At 35.1% G+C, this 14,465-nt stretch overlaps 2 protein-coding genes across 3 annotated transcripts; both read left to right on the top strand.

Moving 5' to 3' along the window:
• On the top strand, nt 1-6,001 carry LOC105646780 (O-fucosyltransferase family protein). 2 transcript variants are annotated; one of them, XM_012232717.4, is made up of 10 exons: nt 1-118; nt 1,134-1,218; nt 1,970-2,040; nt 2,129-2,217; nt 2,331-2,574; nt 3,197-3,309; nt 3,392-3,482; nt 3,602-3,730; nt 4,180-4,730; nt 5,111-6,001. In XM_012232717.4, exons 1-10 carry the CDS (start codon nt 53-55, stop codon nt 5,571-5,573), a joined length of 1,902 nt encoding a protein of 633 aa, XP_012088107.1. In that variant the 5' UTR covers nt 1-52; the 3' UTR covers nt 5,574-6,001. The 2 variants fall into 2 exon arrangements, with proteins under 2 accessions (XP_012088107.1, XP_012088106.1); XM_012232716.4 differs by lacking the exon at nt 1-118 and adding an exon at nt 181-651.
• Nucleotides 6,002-8,161: 2,160 nt separating this feature from the next.
• LOC105646782 (transcription factor BIM2) lies at nt 8,162-12,529 on the top strand. Its single transcript, XM_012232718.4, has 7 exons — nt 8,162-8,442; nt 8,539-8,644; nt 9,438-9,507; nt 9,656-9,751; nt 11,207-11,580; nt 11,883-12,003; nt 12,167-12,529. The coding sequence occupies exons 1-7, from the start codon at nt 8,370-8,372 to the stop codon at nt 12,248-12,250; spliced, it is 924 nt and encodes a 307-aa protein (XP_012088108.1). The 5' UTR covers nt 8,162-8,369; the 3' UTR covers nt 12,251-12,529.
• The last annotated feature ends 1,936 nt before the right edge of the window (nt 12,530-14,465 follow it).

Here is a 14,465-nt window from a genome sequence, read left to right on the forward strand (position 1 = left end):
GAAAAATTTCCTCTCTGTTTTTCCCTGTTTATTATCAGCTTCATTTTCAGCGATGCAGAGGAAACCATTAACATTGACCCAATTTATTACTCACGTGAGATGCACGCTCCCTAAAATGGTAATGGTTAGATCTGACAGGATCTTATAAAACATAGCGTTGTCTGATATATCCAATTCAAACAGTTCTCTAGTATTACTAGATATATCTCACACGCGTCAATTCTATTCTCTGTCTCTGTTACTCTTGACTTTCACTATTCCACTCCTCCTCTGTCTTCTTCTCTGCTCCAGACCTGCTAAATCGTTAAAAGCTTGGAGACAGAGGTCATAGAGGGACTCGTAGTGAGAGAAAGTTGTGTTTTTTTCTTAATTTATTTTGTTTTTGTATGTATATGTGTATTAGATAGATAGATAGAGAGAGAGGGGTGGTGGTGGTGGTGGTGCTCGGTTTCAATGAAAGGAGAAGGAAAGATGGTAATGAAGTCTAAATTGAAATGGGTTGGTTTAGTTGGGTTAGTTTTGTCTGCTTTTTCTCTTTTTGTACACTTTCTGCTAGCAAGATTTACTGAGGAGGGCATTGCAGAGTACCAGTCTTCGATCACAATCTTTTCTTGGAGACCCATCTTTGAGAATGCTGAATTAGACAAAACTGTACTTCTAAAATTCCCTTCTTGTTTTTATATTGCTTAAATGTTTGGATCCTGTTGATGCTTTAGTTGGCTGTTCCTTATTCGACTCCTTTAATAGTATCATTGAAACAGTCCCGTCTTTTCCCCTTTAGAATGTTGGTTTTAGCTTAATCTGTGCTATCCTGTGTTTTGCGTGGATCTAAAGGGGTTATTCGATAAAAACCAGTTAATTTCTTTTTTTATTATTATTGTCTTGAATTAGCTAAATTTTTATGTTTCTTTTTGGTCTTTTTTTTTTTTTTTCTGTTTTCTTTAGTTTGAATATGTTTTTGAATTTCTGCATTGATTTTGGGTTATTAGTATTTTTCCATTTATTTTCTCTTTTTCTTTTTGGGTATAGTAGTACCTTGTATATAATCTCTGATTTGCAGAAACTGTGTTCTTGTGTTTGTTTAGTAGTCCATTTGGTGGATAGTAATAGTTCTAGGTTCAATATGTGTGCAGAGTCCACTATATAGAAGATTATGGGGTCCAGTGAGGCGCTTTGAATCTCTGCATCCGGATGCGAATCCTAGAGGACATTATGCTGGTTAGCTCTCCTTCTTGGTGTTATAAATCTACGTCTTATGAGGACTTGAGTAATTCAGATTTATATTCAACCACTTCTCCAGTTACTAAATTATATTTGTTCATGATTACATGGTTTATGGGTCTTATGAATTAAGATTTAATAACACATAATTCAAGGCAATGTTAAGCTAGGTTCCCATTTTTAACTTGTTTCCACAAAAACTAGGTTCTAGTGCTCAGTAGTTTATTGCCTGCAAAAACATTTTCTATATTTTGTTTTATTTCTACTCACCTATCAGGAGTTGCATAGGCCTTCATGAAGCAGTGGAATTGTAGTAATAATGGGTTCTAGACTAAAATTAACAATTGAAGAAGTGAACGTGAGATGGATTCCATATGTTTTGTTCAACTTTTATTTGTTGTTTGAAGCTTGCAGAGGTCATTGAAGTAACATTTGAAATATGCCAATGACTCCTCCTGATCGAATAAATAACCATGGAGTTCCAACTCTAAATGCCTAATAAAGTTAAGCTGTCTTTGAAATGAATAAAATATATCCTGGCTTTGTGGTTATCCAAATCTTGATGCTTGATGCTTGATGCTTGATGTGAGTTTTAGTATTTACTATCTTATGGGAGATTGCAGTTGTTAAGACTTAAAAGTTTCTTATATTCTTTTCTGCTTTTCCAAGGAAATATAACTATGTATGCTTGCAACTAAGAGGATAAAATCATTTTATGAATACTCCTAACTTTGATATACATGTACAGAACCCAAACCAGTATCAAATGGATATATCTTTGTCAGGATACAAGGTGGTTTCCATGAAATTAGGAATTCGGTGAGGATAGCATGCCTAGTTTATATTTTTGATTTGATAGTAGATTTGTAAAATTAATAGTTGAAAAGATATCTTATCTACTTTTTAGATATGTGATGTGGTTGTGGTTGCTCGGCTTCTAAATGCTACTTTAGTTATTCCTGAGATCCAATCAACTACAAGCAGCAAAGGAATCAGGTGATTTGTTGTTTGTAGGTGCAATATCCAGTTTTATTAAACATTAATCAGCAGCAAAATTATATAGTTGTTAGACGTTCATTATTAAATAGCTATTTATATGTTTGTTGCAGCTCTCAATTCAAAAGTTTTGCATACCTTTACAATGAGGATCAGTTCATGGCAGCACTGGTAAAAGATATAAAAATTGTGAAAACCCTTCCAAAAGATCTGAAAGGGGCAAGGAGACAAAAGAAGATCCCATCATTCAGGGTGGCTTATTCAGCTTCACCCTATTTTTATTTGCATCAAGTTCTTCCTGTACTTAATAAGCATTCAGTGGTTGAACTGGTGATTCCAGAAGGGGGATGCTTGCAGGTAGGCACAACTTGAACTTGATTAAGTGTCCTTTTGTTTTACCTAGGTACATTCAAGGTTTTAAACTACCAATTTGATATTGTTTCCTTCCAAAATGAATCTAGCAAGTCATGAAACTTTTTATTAGATCTCTCCTACTGGTCAATATTTACATGAGTTCTTGGATTCTTCTACATAAATGAGGTCTGAAGTGTTGAGGAGATTGGAGATTAAACGTCGTGGACTATGGATGTAAAGTTCAAGTCCTTGCACTATGTATTTAGCCTATGGGAGCCCTAAATAAAGAGTGAAAATAAGATCACAGGACATAACGTTCAAAGTGAAAGCTGGCCCATGATACCACTTGGCCAATGATTATGTTTGTGCAATATTACGTAACTTCACTTTTCCCAGCATTCATAAGATGGCTTCATGTTTGTCTTCTGCATATGTCATGTGTCCGATCCCTATTGTTCCCTGCAAAAAAGGAATTTTCTTGGTAGAAAATATCACCAAGTGAAGAACTATTGAATTTCTTATTGTTTGAGATTTCAATTGTGTTTTCTCAATCTTGGTTTAATACCATCATTCTTTATTATCACCTGGTTAAAACATATTTCCATCTTTTCTGGTGCTTCTATAGGCCATCCTTCCTCCTCACCTTGAAGAATATCAAAGGCTGAGATGTAGAGTAGCTTTTCATGCCTTGCGGTTCCGACAAGAGGTCCAGGAACTTGCAACTAAAATTTTGCACAGGTCAATGACTATTCATAATATAATATTTTGCAATTTAAATTTCACATGTTCTCTCTTATTATCTAAATTTCTCACATTTTAGGTTACGGGCTCCTGGCCAGCCGTTTATAGCCTTTGATCCTGGGATGACAAGAGAGGCTTTGGCATATTACGGCTGTGCTGAACTCTTCCAGGTACCTGTGCCAAACTCAGATTGGCATGATTAGTTCTTTGATTTGTCAACATATTAAGCTTTAACTGCATAGCTTACTTGGCGTTTGATTGTGAATTGTGTGTTGGAGCTCTTCCAAAGGATGTGCACACTGAACTGATTCAGCACAAACGAGCCTGGATGTTAAAACGTAGGATTATCAAAGGGAAACTTTCTGTAAATTCTGTTGAACAACGCTGCAACGGTTCATGTCCATTAATGCCAGAGGAGGTAAAATCTTATTAGTATTTTAGCTCTTTTTGGTATGACATTGCACACATATAAAACATTAGTGCTTCTTAAGTTGTCATGCAATAAATATCTACGGTGTAAAGAAGCATAGTTCCATGGTTTTTACCCTCATTTTTCAGGACTTTAGGATGAGGCACTTTATAATTTAAAATGTTGGGGACTGCTTCCATCATTTAATCAGTGAATGTAGTAGGATTCTCTTCAAAATTCACTAAATAGAAAAATGGCAAGATTTCATTCCATTGCATGTTATTGCATGTTATTGCAATCTAGGTTTGCATGATGTGTAAAATTGTGATGATGACCCTCATATAGAAAAACGGTTGTTCAGCTCAGTCTATCCATTAACAAGCGTAGCTATATCTTAAGGTCTGAATATTTAAAGAACTTATTAGCGTGCTACTGATCTAAATCACTTTGTTCTACAGGTTGGTATTCTTCTTTGTGCATATGGATACTCGTGGGACACGATAATTTATGTTTCTGGTGGAGAAGTTTTTGGTGGCCAAAGAACCTTAATTCCTCTTCATGCAATGTTTCAAAATGTTGTTGATAGGACTTCCCTCAGTGCAGGATGGGAACTTAGTAGAATTTATGGCCGTGAGGTTAACCTTGTTGGCAATTATCCAGAGTCCCCACCTTCTTTTGTGGAAGAAAAGAAGCTTGAAGCATGGAAAAATGCAGGTCCACGCCCTCGTCCACTTCCACCTCCCCCAGCTCGACCCAAATCTTATAACATTGAAGGTTGGTGGGGTTGGGTTGCTGAGAGCGATAATGAGCCAGAGAGTACAGTTATTGAATTGAGGACTAATGCTCACAAATTGCTATGGGATGCAATTGACTATGTGATTTGTGTTGAAGCTGATGTGTTTATTCCTGGATTTGATCGTGATGGGAAAGGACATCCAAATTTTGCCAGCTTGGTGATGGGGCATAGGCTCTATCAATCAGCTTCGTCTAAGACCTTTAGACCAGACAGGTAATTGTCAAGCACACAAGTATGGATGTATATCTATCTAGTGGATTATCAGATATCTCTGTGGAAAGGTGCTTACCATGCATTTTCTCCTAACAGGAGTACCTTTTCCCTGTCATCTCTTGCTTTTAACCAACCTATCTTAAAGGAATAATTTTCCCTTTGTATGTTGAGTAGTATGATAAATTGTTTGGTCTAATTGACCTCTGAGATTTGGCCACATAGTGGTCCTGTATAGCATTTAGTGTGTGACAAAGAACTCAACATATAGAGGTCGTATGGATGTAGTATTCTACAAAGTTACCTATAAATTCAACCTTGTGAAAGGTGCCAATTTCCTTTTTCACATCATGTTGGACTATTGTTTTGCTCTGTTATGACAGGAAGGAAATTGCCAAGCTTCTTGACGAAACCCGTGAACACTTGTATCAAGCAAATGATGCTTGGCTGACATCCATGCGCAGGCATTTGAGGAGAAGTTTAATTGATGGAGTAGTAGAAGCTTCCACAAAATCAAAACTTTTATCTTTTCTTTCTCATCCGGTTCCTGAATGTTCATGCTCAGGATCTGATCTTACTGAAGCATCCTTGCATGCTTCAAGCCCTTCAGCTCAGGCACAAGTCGAGGCTGCTCTTGGAGTTACACACCATTGTCCGAGATGGATGGACGGTGAAATAGTCTCAAAATCAAAGGACAAAGAAGTCGAGGAGGCTCTTGATGAAGATGTTTCCTCTACTGGGTTGTTTTTCAAGCATAGTGGTGAAAATAATGAAACAGGAGGTGGAGAAATGAACAAAGAAGAAGCTCAATTGGAGGACCAGGAAGAACTTGATGGTGTAGAATAATAAGGTAGGATCACATTTTTTTGAGTGTCCATGACCTGTCAATAGCCTTGAATGCCATTCTTGATGAAAGAAAGAGCTGCATTAGCTGAATCTGATGAAGAAGTGAAACATCCGCGGTTTCTGCATTGATGGGGGAAAAGCTAATTCTTGATCATAATGGTTGAAGAACTCAACAAATGAAGCGCTTTCTTAGTTCATATGCTATGGTATGAATCTCTTCAGCCACTTGTATTTGATATGTACTCTAGTTCAGGCCTCTCTGGAAAAGAATGATTTTTATCTTTCCAACCCTAACCAATTTTGATACAGACTAGCATGCTCAACCATAATGGATACTCTTTGTAGAGAATCTCTTATTTTCCTAGGCATAATTGACAGTTATAATTTGTGTAACATAGTCAAGCAGAATAACATAGTCGTTTAATCCATGATTGCATGTATGAATTCTTTTCTTTTTGCTCTTGTTGGAGATGTGGCTTTCTACTTTACCTAAATGCATCGCTCAAGATCTACATACATAGATAAATATGCGAATTACAGACACAAGCTCACGCCTGTGCACATGCAAGTACATATACTTTCGAGTGTGATAGCTGCACCGATGCTTGAATAAAGAGTGGCATGTTTCTTGATGGAATGCAAGTTACCACTATTCAGTTCACTTTGCACATAACCTTGTAGGTACAGTTTCCAGATTTGAAAATTTTATGAGCCCCGTTTCAATTCTGGTTTTGAAAGTATGAATAATGTCTGATAATGGTGTCTAAATTCTGGTTTGAAATTATTAAATTTTGAGTCTCAGGAAGGGAACTTTAGAATTATGAATTTCAGATCCTGCGTGCCACCCACTTCTTGTTTGATCTTTAATTTATCTTAGTTTTAGTTGGAAGATTTCTTTTATCTATTTACTTCTAAAATTGGAAGTCTAGATATTAGTAAAAGTTCAAATTATCTTGCCAACCAAGTCTATATTATATAACTTTTGAGGGAAAAGGACTCAGATGGGAGTTTTTCCTTATTAATAGATTCAATTTTGTTGGAGAACGTTCTGAGAATATTATTAGAAAGAACGTGGATACCGTTGATAAGGACTTGGAGGCCGTTTGATAAGGTGAAATAGGCGTAACGGCCAAGACAGTTGGCTTGGAGAAGGGTTTAGTTGATCAGCTGCTCTGCCTCAGTAAGCATGTTTCCAGACAACTACAAGCCCCCAGACACTATAAGCGTGACATCCAAGACGCCTTTTATACTATATAAATATAAACATGACTACCATTTTTATAATTATAGAACAACATTGCAAGAACTGATGTACTTCGCTTAAATATTTCGCATACATTTAGTTTCAGTTCTGGTTAAATAACAACAGGTTTGGAGAAAATGGGTAGTTGGTTTTCACCCTTCAAGAAATTGATTTTTCCGTACTTCGATGAACCGGTGACAGTGAGTGCTAGCAGTGCCGCCACGTCCAATAAGGCAATGGGTACAAAACCATTTAGGCCGGAGGCGGCGATGGTGGCAGCATCCAAGCATTTCTCCGCTGCTCATAAGGTCCGGTTCGGTTAAAGTGGAGTTGGCATGCTAATATGTCATGATGCCATTGTTGGTAATGACAATATGAACTTGATTCAACTCTTTTTGGCTCTTACTTCTTACCTATTGAACCTTGGCATTTGGTCATGTAATTGTAAAAGGACAGCATGAAGAAAGGAAATCATGTTTCAAGTTTGATCTGAATATATATACATATATATATGTTGAAAATAATTTATTAATTACGATATACATTGCATGTAAGATAAATTTTTCCTTTTTTTTTTTAATTAAGTAATAGAATTTACGACCTTGTTTGATATAGAATTTTATAAAATTTGTAAACAAAATATTTATAAATTCAACTTGAAGTGATTGTTATGAATAAAAGGAAATATTTACTTATATCAAACCAATGAAAATATAAATTTTTTGAAAAATTCTATTTTTATTTGTTTGGTTTATAAATTATCATGTTAAATGATTCTAAGTAATTCGAGAAAGTCTTTTATTATCATGGTATAGTGAAAATAAATAGTCCTGAAAAAGATAATATTGGTTGTATGAATTTATTTTTAAGAAAAATATATCATGGACAAAAAGTTATATATATTACAAAAATCAAATTAGAAACTACTAGAAGCAATTTGCAATGCATATTTGAAAAAAAAAAAAAAAAGCATATTTAGAACCATTATTGGATTAGAATAGAACATATAAGATATTATCAATATATATTTTATTTAATTTCAAATATCCCAACAAACGGAAAATATAAAAAAAAAAAGTACAAAACAAATTTGTCATCTATTAAATTTGACAGTATATCATATTAATAAGTCAGGCACAAAAAAATAAATAAATAAGTCTAACAATATTAATTAAAAAAAAAAAAAAATAAACAACCTCAAGAGCTGGACAGCACCGGGCAGCGGGCAGCTGAGCTGAAACCTAACCAACTTTTGCAGCTCATTTTAAACGACAACCCACTAGGCGCATATTAGCATCCATCACTGTCCAAACACTATTATCTTTTAAAAAGAAAAAAGAATACCGAATTTCCTACAATGTTAAACAATTATTATATTGACTTAAAAAAAAAAAAAAAAAATTTCTCGTTAGGGCTTCTTCTCTTCTCTCATTCTAATTTTGCAGACCCATCGGACCTCTCCGGGTCCTCGTCGGAGCTCCATTTCCAATCAAGTCTTCAACTACTCTTTCTCTCGTTCTCTGTAAGATAAAAGAATCGAACTTCTTAGAATTATGGTGAAATCGGCTAAGTCTCACCTCGACGAAGAAGATGAACCTGACGGTTATGACTCCTCTTCTTACAGAGGTATGCATATATACTTTTTATATGTATATATAAGACTTGGTAGCAGTGAAATTAGTTTTTGTTTTGAAAAAAAAAAAATTGGTTTTGAATTTATAGGGGAAGTAACGAAAGTAGATGGTAGAGGAAACGAACAGAAGGCGAATACGCATAGGTCTAAGCATTCAGAGACAGAGCAGCGTAGGAGGAGCAAGATTAATGAGAGGTAAGCTTAATTTTAAATTTATAATTCACTTTGTTTTATAATTACATGCAAAAAATTATGTGAAAATGTGTGGTATGGTAAGCCTTTAGTTTGAATTGCTTTCTTTTAGTTGTAAGACTTTTAAATTTGTGATTTTTTATCACTTTACTGCACATTAGTGTCCTCCTTTAGTGAGAAAAGGAGGAAGGAAAAGAAGAAAGATAGGGGCAATTTGTTGAGTAGTGTGTAATTGAAGTTTGGAAGATTATATCGATCAAGCAAATCTCCTTTGGAGTACGCAAGGTTTGGTTTTGGTAATTTCTAACGTAAAATTGTCAGTGCAGTGGTGAAGTTGAAGAAGTGAGTGGATTCAAATGATAGGACTAAAGAAGAGGAGAAGTATGCATGAAGTAATAATGGGTAATGAAGAGGTAAAAAATTATTTAGCATCACAATGGTTGGCGCATTGCAGAGAAAGAGGATCCATGCAGCTAGCCCAAGTAGTTTAGGACATGAGTTGAGTTTTTATCAAATTTTCTCGGTTTGTGGCTGGTGTCATGGCCAATATTTGTTCATGACGGATATGGATATGGGAGAATAGGTACTGTAGGAATATCTTTTAGCACTTAATTCTTCCTCTTTCCTGTAATATCATAACAAGGACGTATGAGTTCTGTCGGTATGAGAATCTTGTATTTGAAAATTATTGTGTCATCTTTTGAGTCTCTTATTTGCTTTGTTAGATTCATTTTGACAATCAATACCTTTGGAGCGGTCTTTTGCTTATCTATGAACAACTGGATTTGTGAGACAGGTTCCAGATTTTGAGAGATCTCATACCTCAAAATGATCAGAAAAGGGATAAAGCTTCATTCTTGTTAGAGGTATGCCAATCAATCACTCTCTTGATTTCTCCTAACCATGTTTCAGATTTTTGGTTCTAAAATCTTGTTCAATTGAAAAAACACTTCTTGATATATATATTTTTTAAATTGATCGAGTGAATAAGAAAATTTGCATAATCATTTGCAGGTTATAGAGTATATTCAGTTTTTACAGGAAAAGTTACAGATGTATGAAGGGCCATACCAAGGTTGGAGTCAGGAGCCAACTAAATTGACACCCTGGGTATATTTCAATTCATGATGTCTGTATGTAAATATACCATAGTAGTTTGTATTTCTTTTGTGTAACACTTTGTATTGTGAGTTGATTCTGCTTCATGCTAAGAGAGTCTTCTGAACTAATTTTGTTGAAAACTTCATTACATGGCAAATAGTTATATGTATTTTTTGTTCGTGTGGGAAATATCTCTTGCTTGGGAACAAGATATGCCAAGTTTTGCTGTGAATATCTGTTTGTAAGATTGTTAAGAGGATTATCATGTGGAAGATGCAGTACTAGGTTGTTCGATTGTTGTTGATTGGAACTTATTTGTGGTTTCTTTTATGTTTCCTCTGATGAATATTTCAAATAAAGCAACCCTTGCTCTGGTAGATAGTTACATCAATTCAACCTAGCGTAAAAAAAGAATCAAAGAAGAAACTTGCGGAATTTTAAATGTAATTCTGCATCATTGTTTAGCATTTAAAAACTACATCTAAAAAAAAAACACTTCCACACAATTGGGCAGAATTTTAAAGAAATGCCCAAGTGTGTGACATTTTTTTTTTTTTTTTTTTTGTAAGCAGTAAATGTATTTCTTTTTGTTTTACTGGATCTGAAGAAAATGAAAATAATTCAAAATCATGTACATAAATAATTGTTACTGAAGTTCATTGATAAGGAGTCAGTAGTATTTACTTACTAGTATTATATGCTTTCATGTACATGTTTCCTATTTTGTGTGGAGTGCTAGCTTGCTAAATTTCTAAAAATGCAAATAATTCTTTTTCCATTTTTTTGTTATTTGTTCAATTATCAATTTCTTCGACATTGGTAGTACTGAATGAATGACCTTTTAGGACTGGTGTTGCATCCCTCATTTTAAGTTCAAATATGTTCGGGGTTGAGGTTTAACTGAGTTCCTCGATATCTTGGTTTTTAGATTTTCTAATAAATGATCTATTCATGATGATATTCTGAGGTTTTGAGGGATATGATTATGCACTTCATGGAGGTTTTTCCTTTAAATCTTTGGCTTTCAATTTCATTTTCTGGAATGTTGATGATGCATCCTCGCTTTTACAATCCGGCCATAATGAAGTTCAGAAACTTGGAATTAATTAGGGATTTACACAATACTTTTAACTTATACACATGCTTGTTTATAGCTTTATTAAACAATAAGCATTCAAATATTAATGGCATGTGCTAATTTAAATGAACTGAGTGCTTGGCACTATTTCTGACTGAAACTTTTCTATTTATTTTTTATTTACAATTAGCGCTTATGCAATGGCATTTGTGCGCTTATTGCATTTAAAACAGCAAGATTAAGCATTTGTATGCGTATTCTTTATTGATGATCTTTTGGGCATGGATCCCAATGTGACTTTTCTATATGTGATTGTAGGGAACATTTCTTTCTACAATTGTCTTTTATATTATCCTTATTAATGGTTTATCTTCTTCGTGAAACAGAAAAATCACCATCCTCCTGTAGAAGCTCTATTGGATCATCCTCAAGGATTGAAGAATGGTTCTGCTCATGAGAATACTGCAATACTCACAAATGTACATAACTCAATTGATTCTGACCTAGGCGCCACTGCAGTGCCTTTCAATGTGCAAGTGCACTCGAATATGTTTGTTGTTGGGAAGAGCGGTGTAACTACTCAGCCTGTGCAGGAATCTGTTTCTGATGCTGAGAATATGGAATTCCAACTTCAACCCCAACAATGGCATGGCCGACCATGTGCTACTGAGTGTGATGCCCCAAACAATACGGTGAATGGACAAGAGGAGCCAATGGGTGAAACTGGATCAGATAGCATCTCAAGTACATATTCTCAAGGGTGAGCATCTGCTCTGATTTCATTGCAAATCTGTTACTTTAATTGCCAATTCTAGTTAACCACATAAATTTCATGTCCAGTAATTTATACCTTGGTTATTGAACTTTGCACTAATTTTTGTTTCACCAAACCAGGTCACCACATGAATTGCGATCAGGCCTAAAAGATATTGAAAACCTTATATGAATTGTCTTCTTAGAACCTTTTTTCCCCTCATAACGTTCTTATGATAAACTCCTCATAGAAATGGACATTATATATACTGTTACAGTCTTACAGAATGGAACTGTGGTGTTCAACAGGATATTGGATACTCTGACCCAAGCACTGCAATCTTCTGGTGTGGATTTGTCTCAGACAAACATATCAGTGCAAATTGATGTTGGTAAACAAGGCAGTAATATTGTGGCATCAAATTCAAAGGTATGATTCTGAAGCAATAATTTAAAGACTTTTTTGCTGCTATGACTCGAATGACTGCTTAGATATTTAGTTTGGTGCCTTCTCTTTGATGACATACAAACTTGCTAGTCCAGTTCTTTTTTCTCTTTTATCCTCATTATCCTTTTAACTTGTGTTCGTCCAGGATCAAGAAAACCCATTTTTGAACAATCAAGCGCTGGAAGACTCTAATCGGGCTCGTAAGAGATCAAGAAGAGAAAAAAACTAGTATTCTGGTTTCATTTTCACCTTATGATTCCTTCATTTGGTTCCAATTTTGGAAATGGCGATGTTCTTTTTCGTTATGCTATGGTTCACAGACAACTGACTCCAGATCAATTGTAAATGTTTATGCTCTTTGATTTGCCTGGTTGTGTGGATGCAATCTCCTTGGTTGGGCAGAAGAAAAAAAAAAAATAGAAATTGAAAGTGTTATTTATTTATTTGCTGGCAGCTCTCATATAGAGGCTTCCATGCACATAATGAGAAGCTGCTTTATATCCTCCAATGGTTCCATCTCGCATGATGTTTGTCTCCTTGCCCTTTTGGTTATGCTTTCTTAGAAATGGCAATGCGGCACACGTTTTTGCAGCTACCGAGTTTTACTTTCTCTGCTGTTGTTTTAAGTTTTGGTTCTTGGAGCTGTTCTGCAGGCTAGTGCTGACCTTAGACTTGGCCACCAGTTCGAATCCAGCTGCAACTGCGTGTTTCGGTTCACTAATTTGGAAACCAGAACCAGAATCGGTGGTCTTGGTTATGGTTTCAGTTTGGTTCCAGCTGCTTTTACAAGCCATTTTTTTTTTTTTTGGAACTGATTCCAAACTGAACCCTAAGTTCAAATTCAAACCAAGGGTTCGGTCCATGTTCCACCGTCATAGGAACTTGAACCGGTAGTTCATAAGAAGTGGTTGGGTTTGTATTAGGTTTTGGTTGGGAACCGAAACTTGCTGGAGTCTAGCTGTCCTTGATGCGCGGGGTTTTTACAGTGTTGGGTTTTCCACCACCGTATAGTAGAACTTAGGGTTGGTTTAACCTTTTTCAAGTGTTTAAGAAAAATCATTAATGTTAGATTACCTCTCAATAAGTTCATATGTGGTATAATGTGGTAAGATGCTCTTGCAAATACTAGGCAAGTAAAATCCTTTATTCTATTTTATTTTTATTTTTATTTTTTTACTGCAAAAGGCTATTATTCTCATAATTCAAATTTATAAATTTCCAATTATAACCAATAATAAAATGTTGAACTTGATTTTCTGTATAATTATGATATTCAAAATTATGGTTTTAATGACCATCTCTCTCACAGACTAAAGTTGATGGAAATTCACTCACAATGAGAGAAATGTGAAAGGAAGAGAATATAGAAAACTGACAATGTGCTATATAGTTACATTCTGATTTTAATTATTGTTTTTTAACATATTGGGAATTCCCAGAAATACTTTTTTGTTGACATGGAAATTTTCACATTTGAAATGAGTCATGAGTGGACAAGTTGAAGGATCAAGCAAAACACAGACGCAATTGGGATAAAATTTACTGATTTAGTTGAAGCATGAAGCATATAAGACTCATTATGGAGCTGCTTAACATAAGAGAAGGGTTCTATTTTATATTCATCAAGTGCATTGCCTAATCAGTTTAGCAACAACTCTTGCCCTCTTCTTTTATGGGCAGTCATTAGATCTTTGAAAAATTGGGAGTCAACCCACTTCTGGCTACGCTTGTGTGGTGCGAAAGCTAAGTTTTCTTGGAGTGCCTGAAAAATAAGGGCACTATCCCTAGTGGAAGTGGAAACAGTAAAGCTATTATTTTTATATAATTAGAGCCATCCATGTGAGACCTTTGCACCTTTCTTTATCGTACTAAGATAAAACTTAAGACTCACTTCTTGGATCACCCACTAAAACAACATTTTCTTGGATCACTTAAATGCACTCTCTTGGATCTTTCACTGCTCATTAACTCTCTTGGAGCAGAATTTATTGAGCATGGAGGTGAACCCTACCCCACTGAGATTTTTTACGCTATTTTTGAGTAATCAGAAAAAAATGCTTCTGTCTTGGTTTTACAAGTTTATTGAATAGTTTCCCTCTCCCTTAAACCTAAAGATATGTGATCCTGCTTGAAACTTCTTGGGAATAAGAGTTGTGACTTAAAAGAAAATAGAAATTCTCAAGTCTTTTGAGTAAAGATTGAGCTATTGTTTTAAACTGCACCATTATGTGTAACCCAATTTTTTAATGTAGATTATGGAATGGTGTTAAGTGCACTGAATACTTTTAATACCTTTTACGTTATAAAATAAGTTGTCGCATTTAGTGATTTACTAAATACTGTAGGAAGGAAATACATGTTCTTCGTCTCCTAACCCACTTGGAACGATTATGCACTCATTAGAATTTTATTACCAAACCACTAGCCTATTGTTCTTGAAGGTT

This window comes from Jatropha curcas, chromosome 4, assembly GCF_041381405.1.
Source record: "Jatropha curcas cultivar XTBG-Jc1 chromosome 4, XTBG_Jcur_1.0, whole genome shotgun sequence".
Lineage (NCBI taxonomy): Eukaryota > Viridiplantae > Streptophyta > Magnoliopsida > Malpighiales > Euphorbiaceae > Jatropha > Jatropha curcas.

What these genes read in the sequence shown, in the direction of transcription:
- LOC105646780 (XM_012232716.4), top strand. Translation starts at nt 454, where the DNA reads ATGAAAGGAGAAGGAAAGATGGTAATGAAGTCTAAATTGAAATGGGTT. An exon ending in TCCTAGAGGACATTATGCTG is followed by an intron (nt 1,219 to 1,969) that starts GTTAGCTCTCCT and finishes ATACATGTACAG; the next exon opens with AACCCAAACCAGTATCAAAT. An exon ending in CAGAAGGGGGATGCTTGCAG is followed by an intron (nt 2,575 to 3,196) that starts GTAGGCACAACT and finishes GTGCTTCTATAG; the next exon opens with GCCATCCTTCCTCCTCACCT.
- LOC105646782 (XM_012232718.4), top strand. Translation starts at nt 8,370, where the DNA reads ATGGTGAAATCGGCTAAGTCTCACCTCGACGAAGAAGATGAACCTGAC. An exon ending in AGGAGCAAGATTAATGAGAG is followed by an intron (nt 8,645 to 9,437) that starts GTAAGCTTAATT and finishes TTTGTGAGACAG; the next exon opens with GTTCCAGATTTTGAGAGATC. An exon ending in TTGTGGCATCAAATTCAAAG is followed by an intron (nt 12,004 to 12,166) that starts GTATGATTCTGA and finishes GTGTTCGTCCAG; the next exon opens with GATCAAGAAAACCCATTTTT.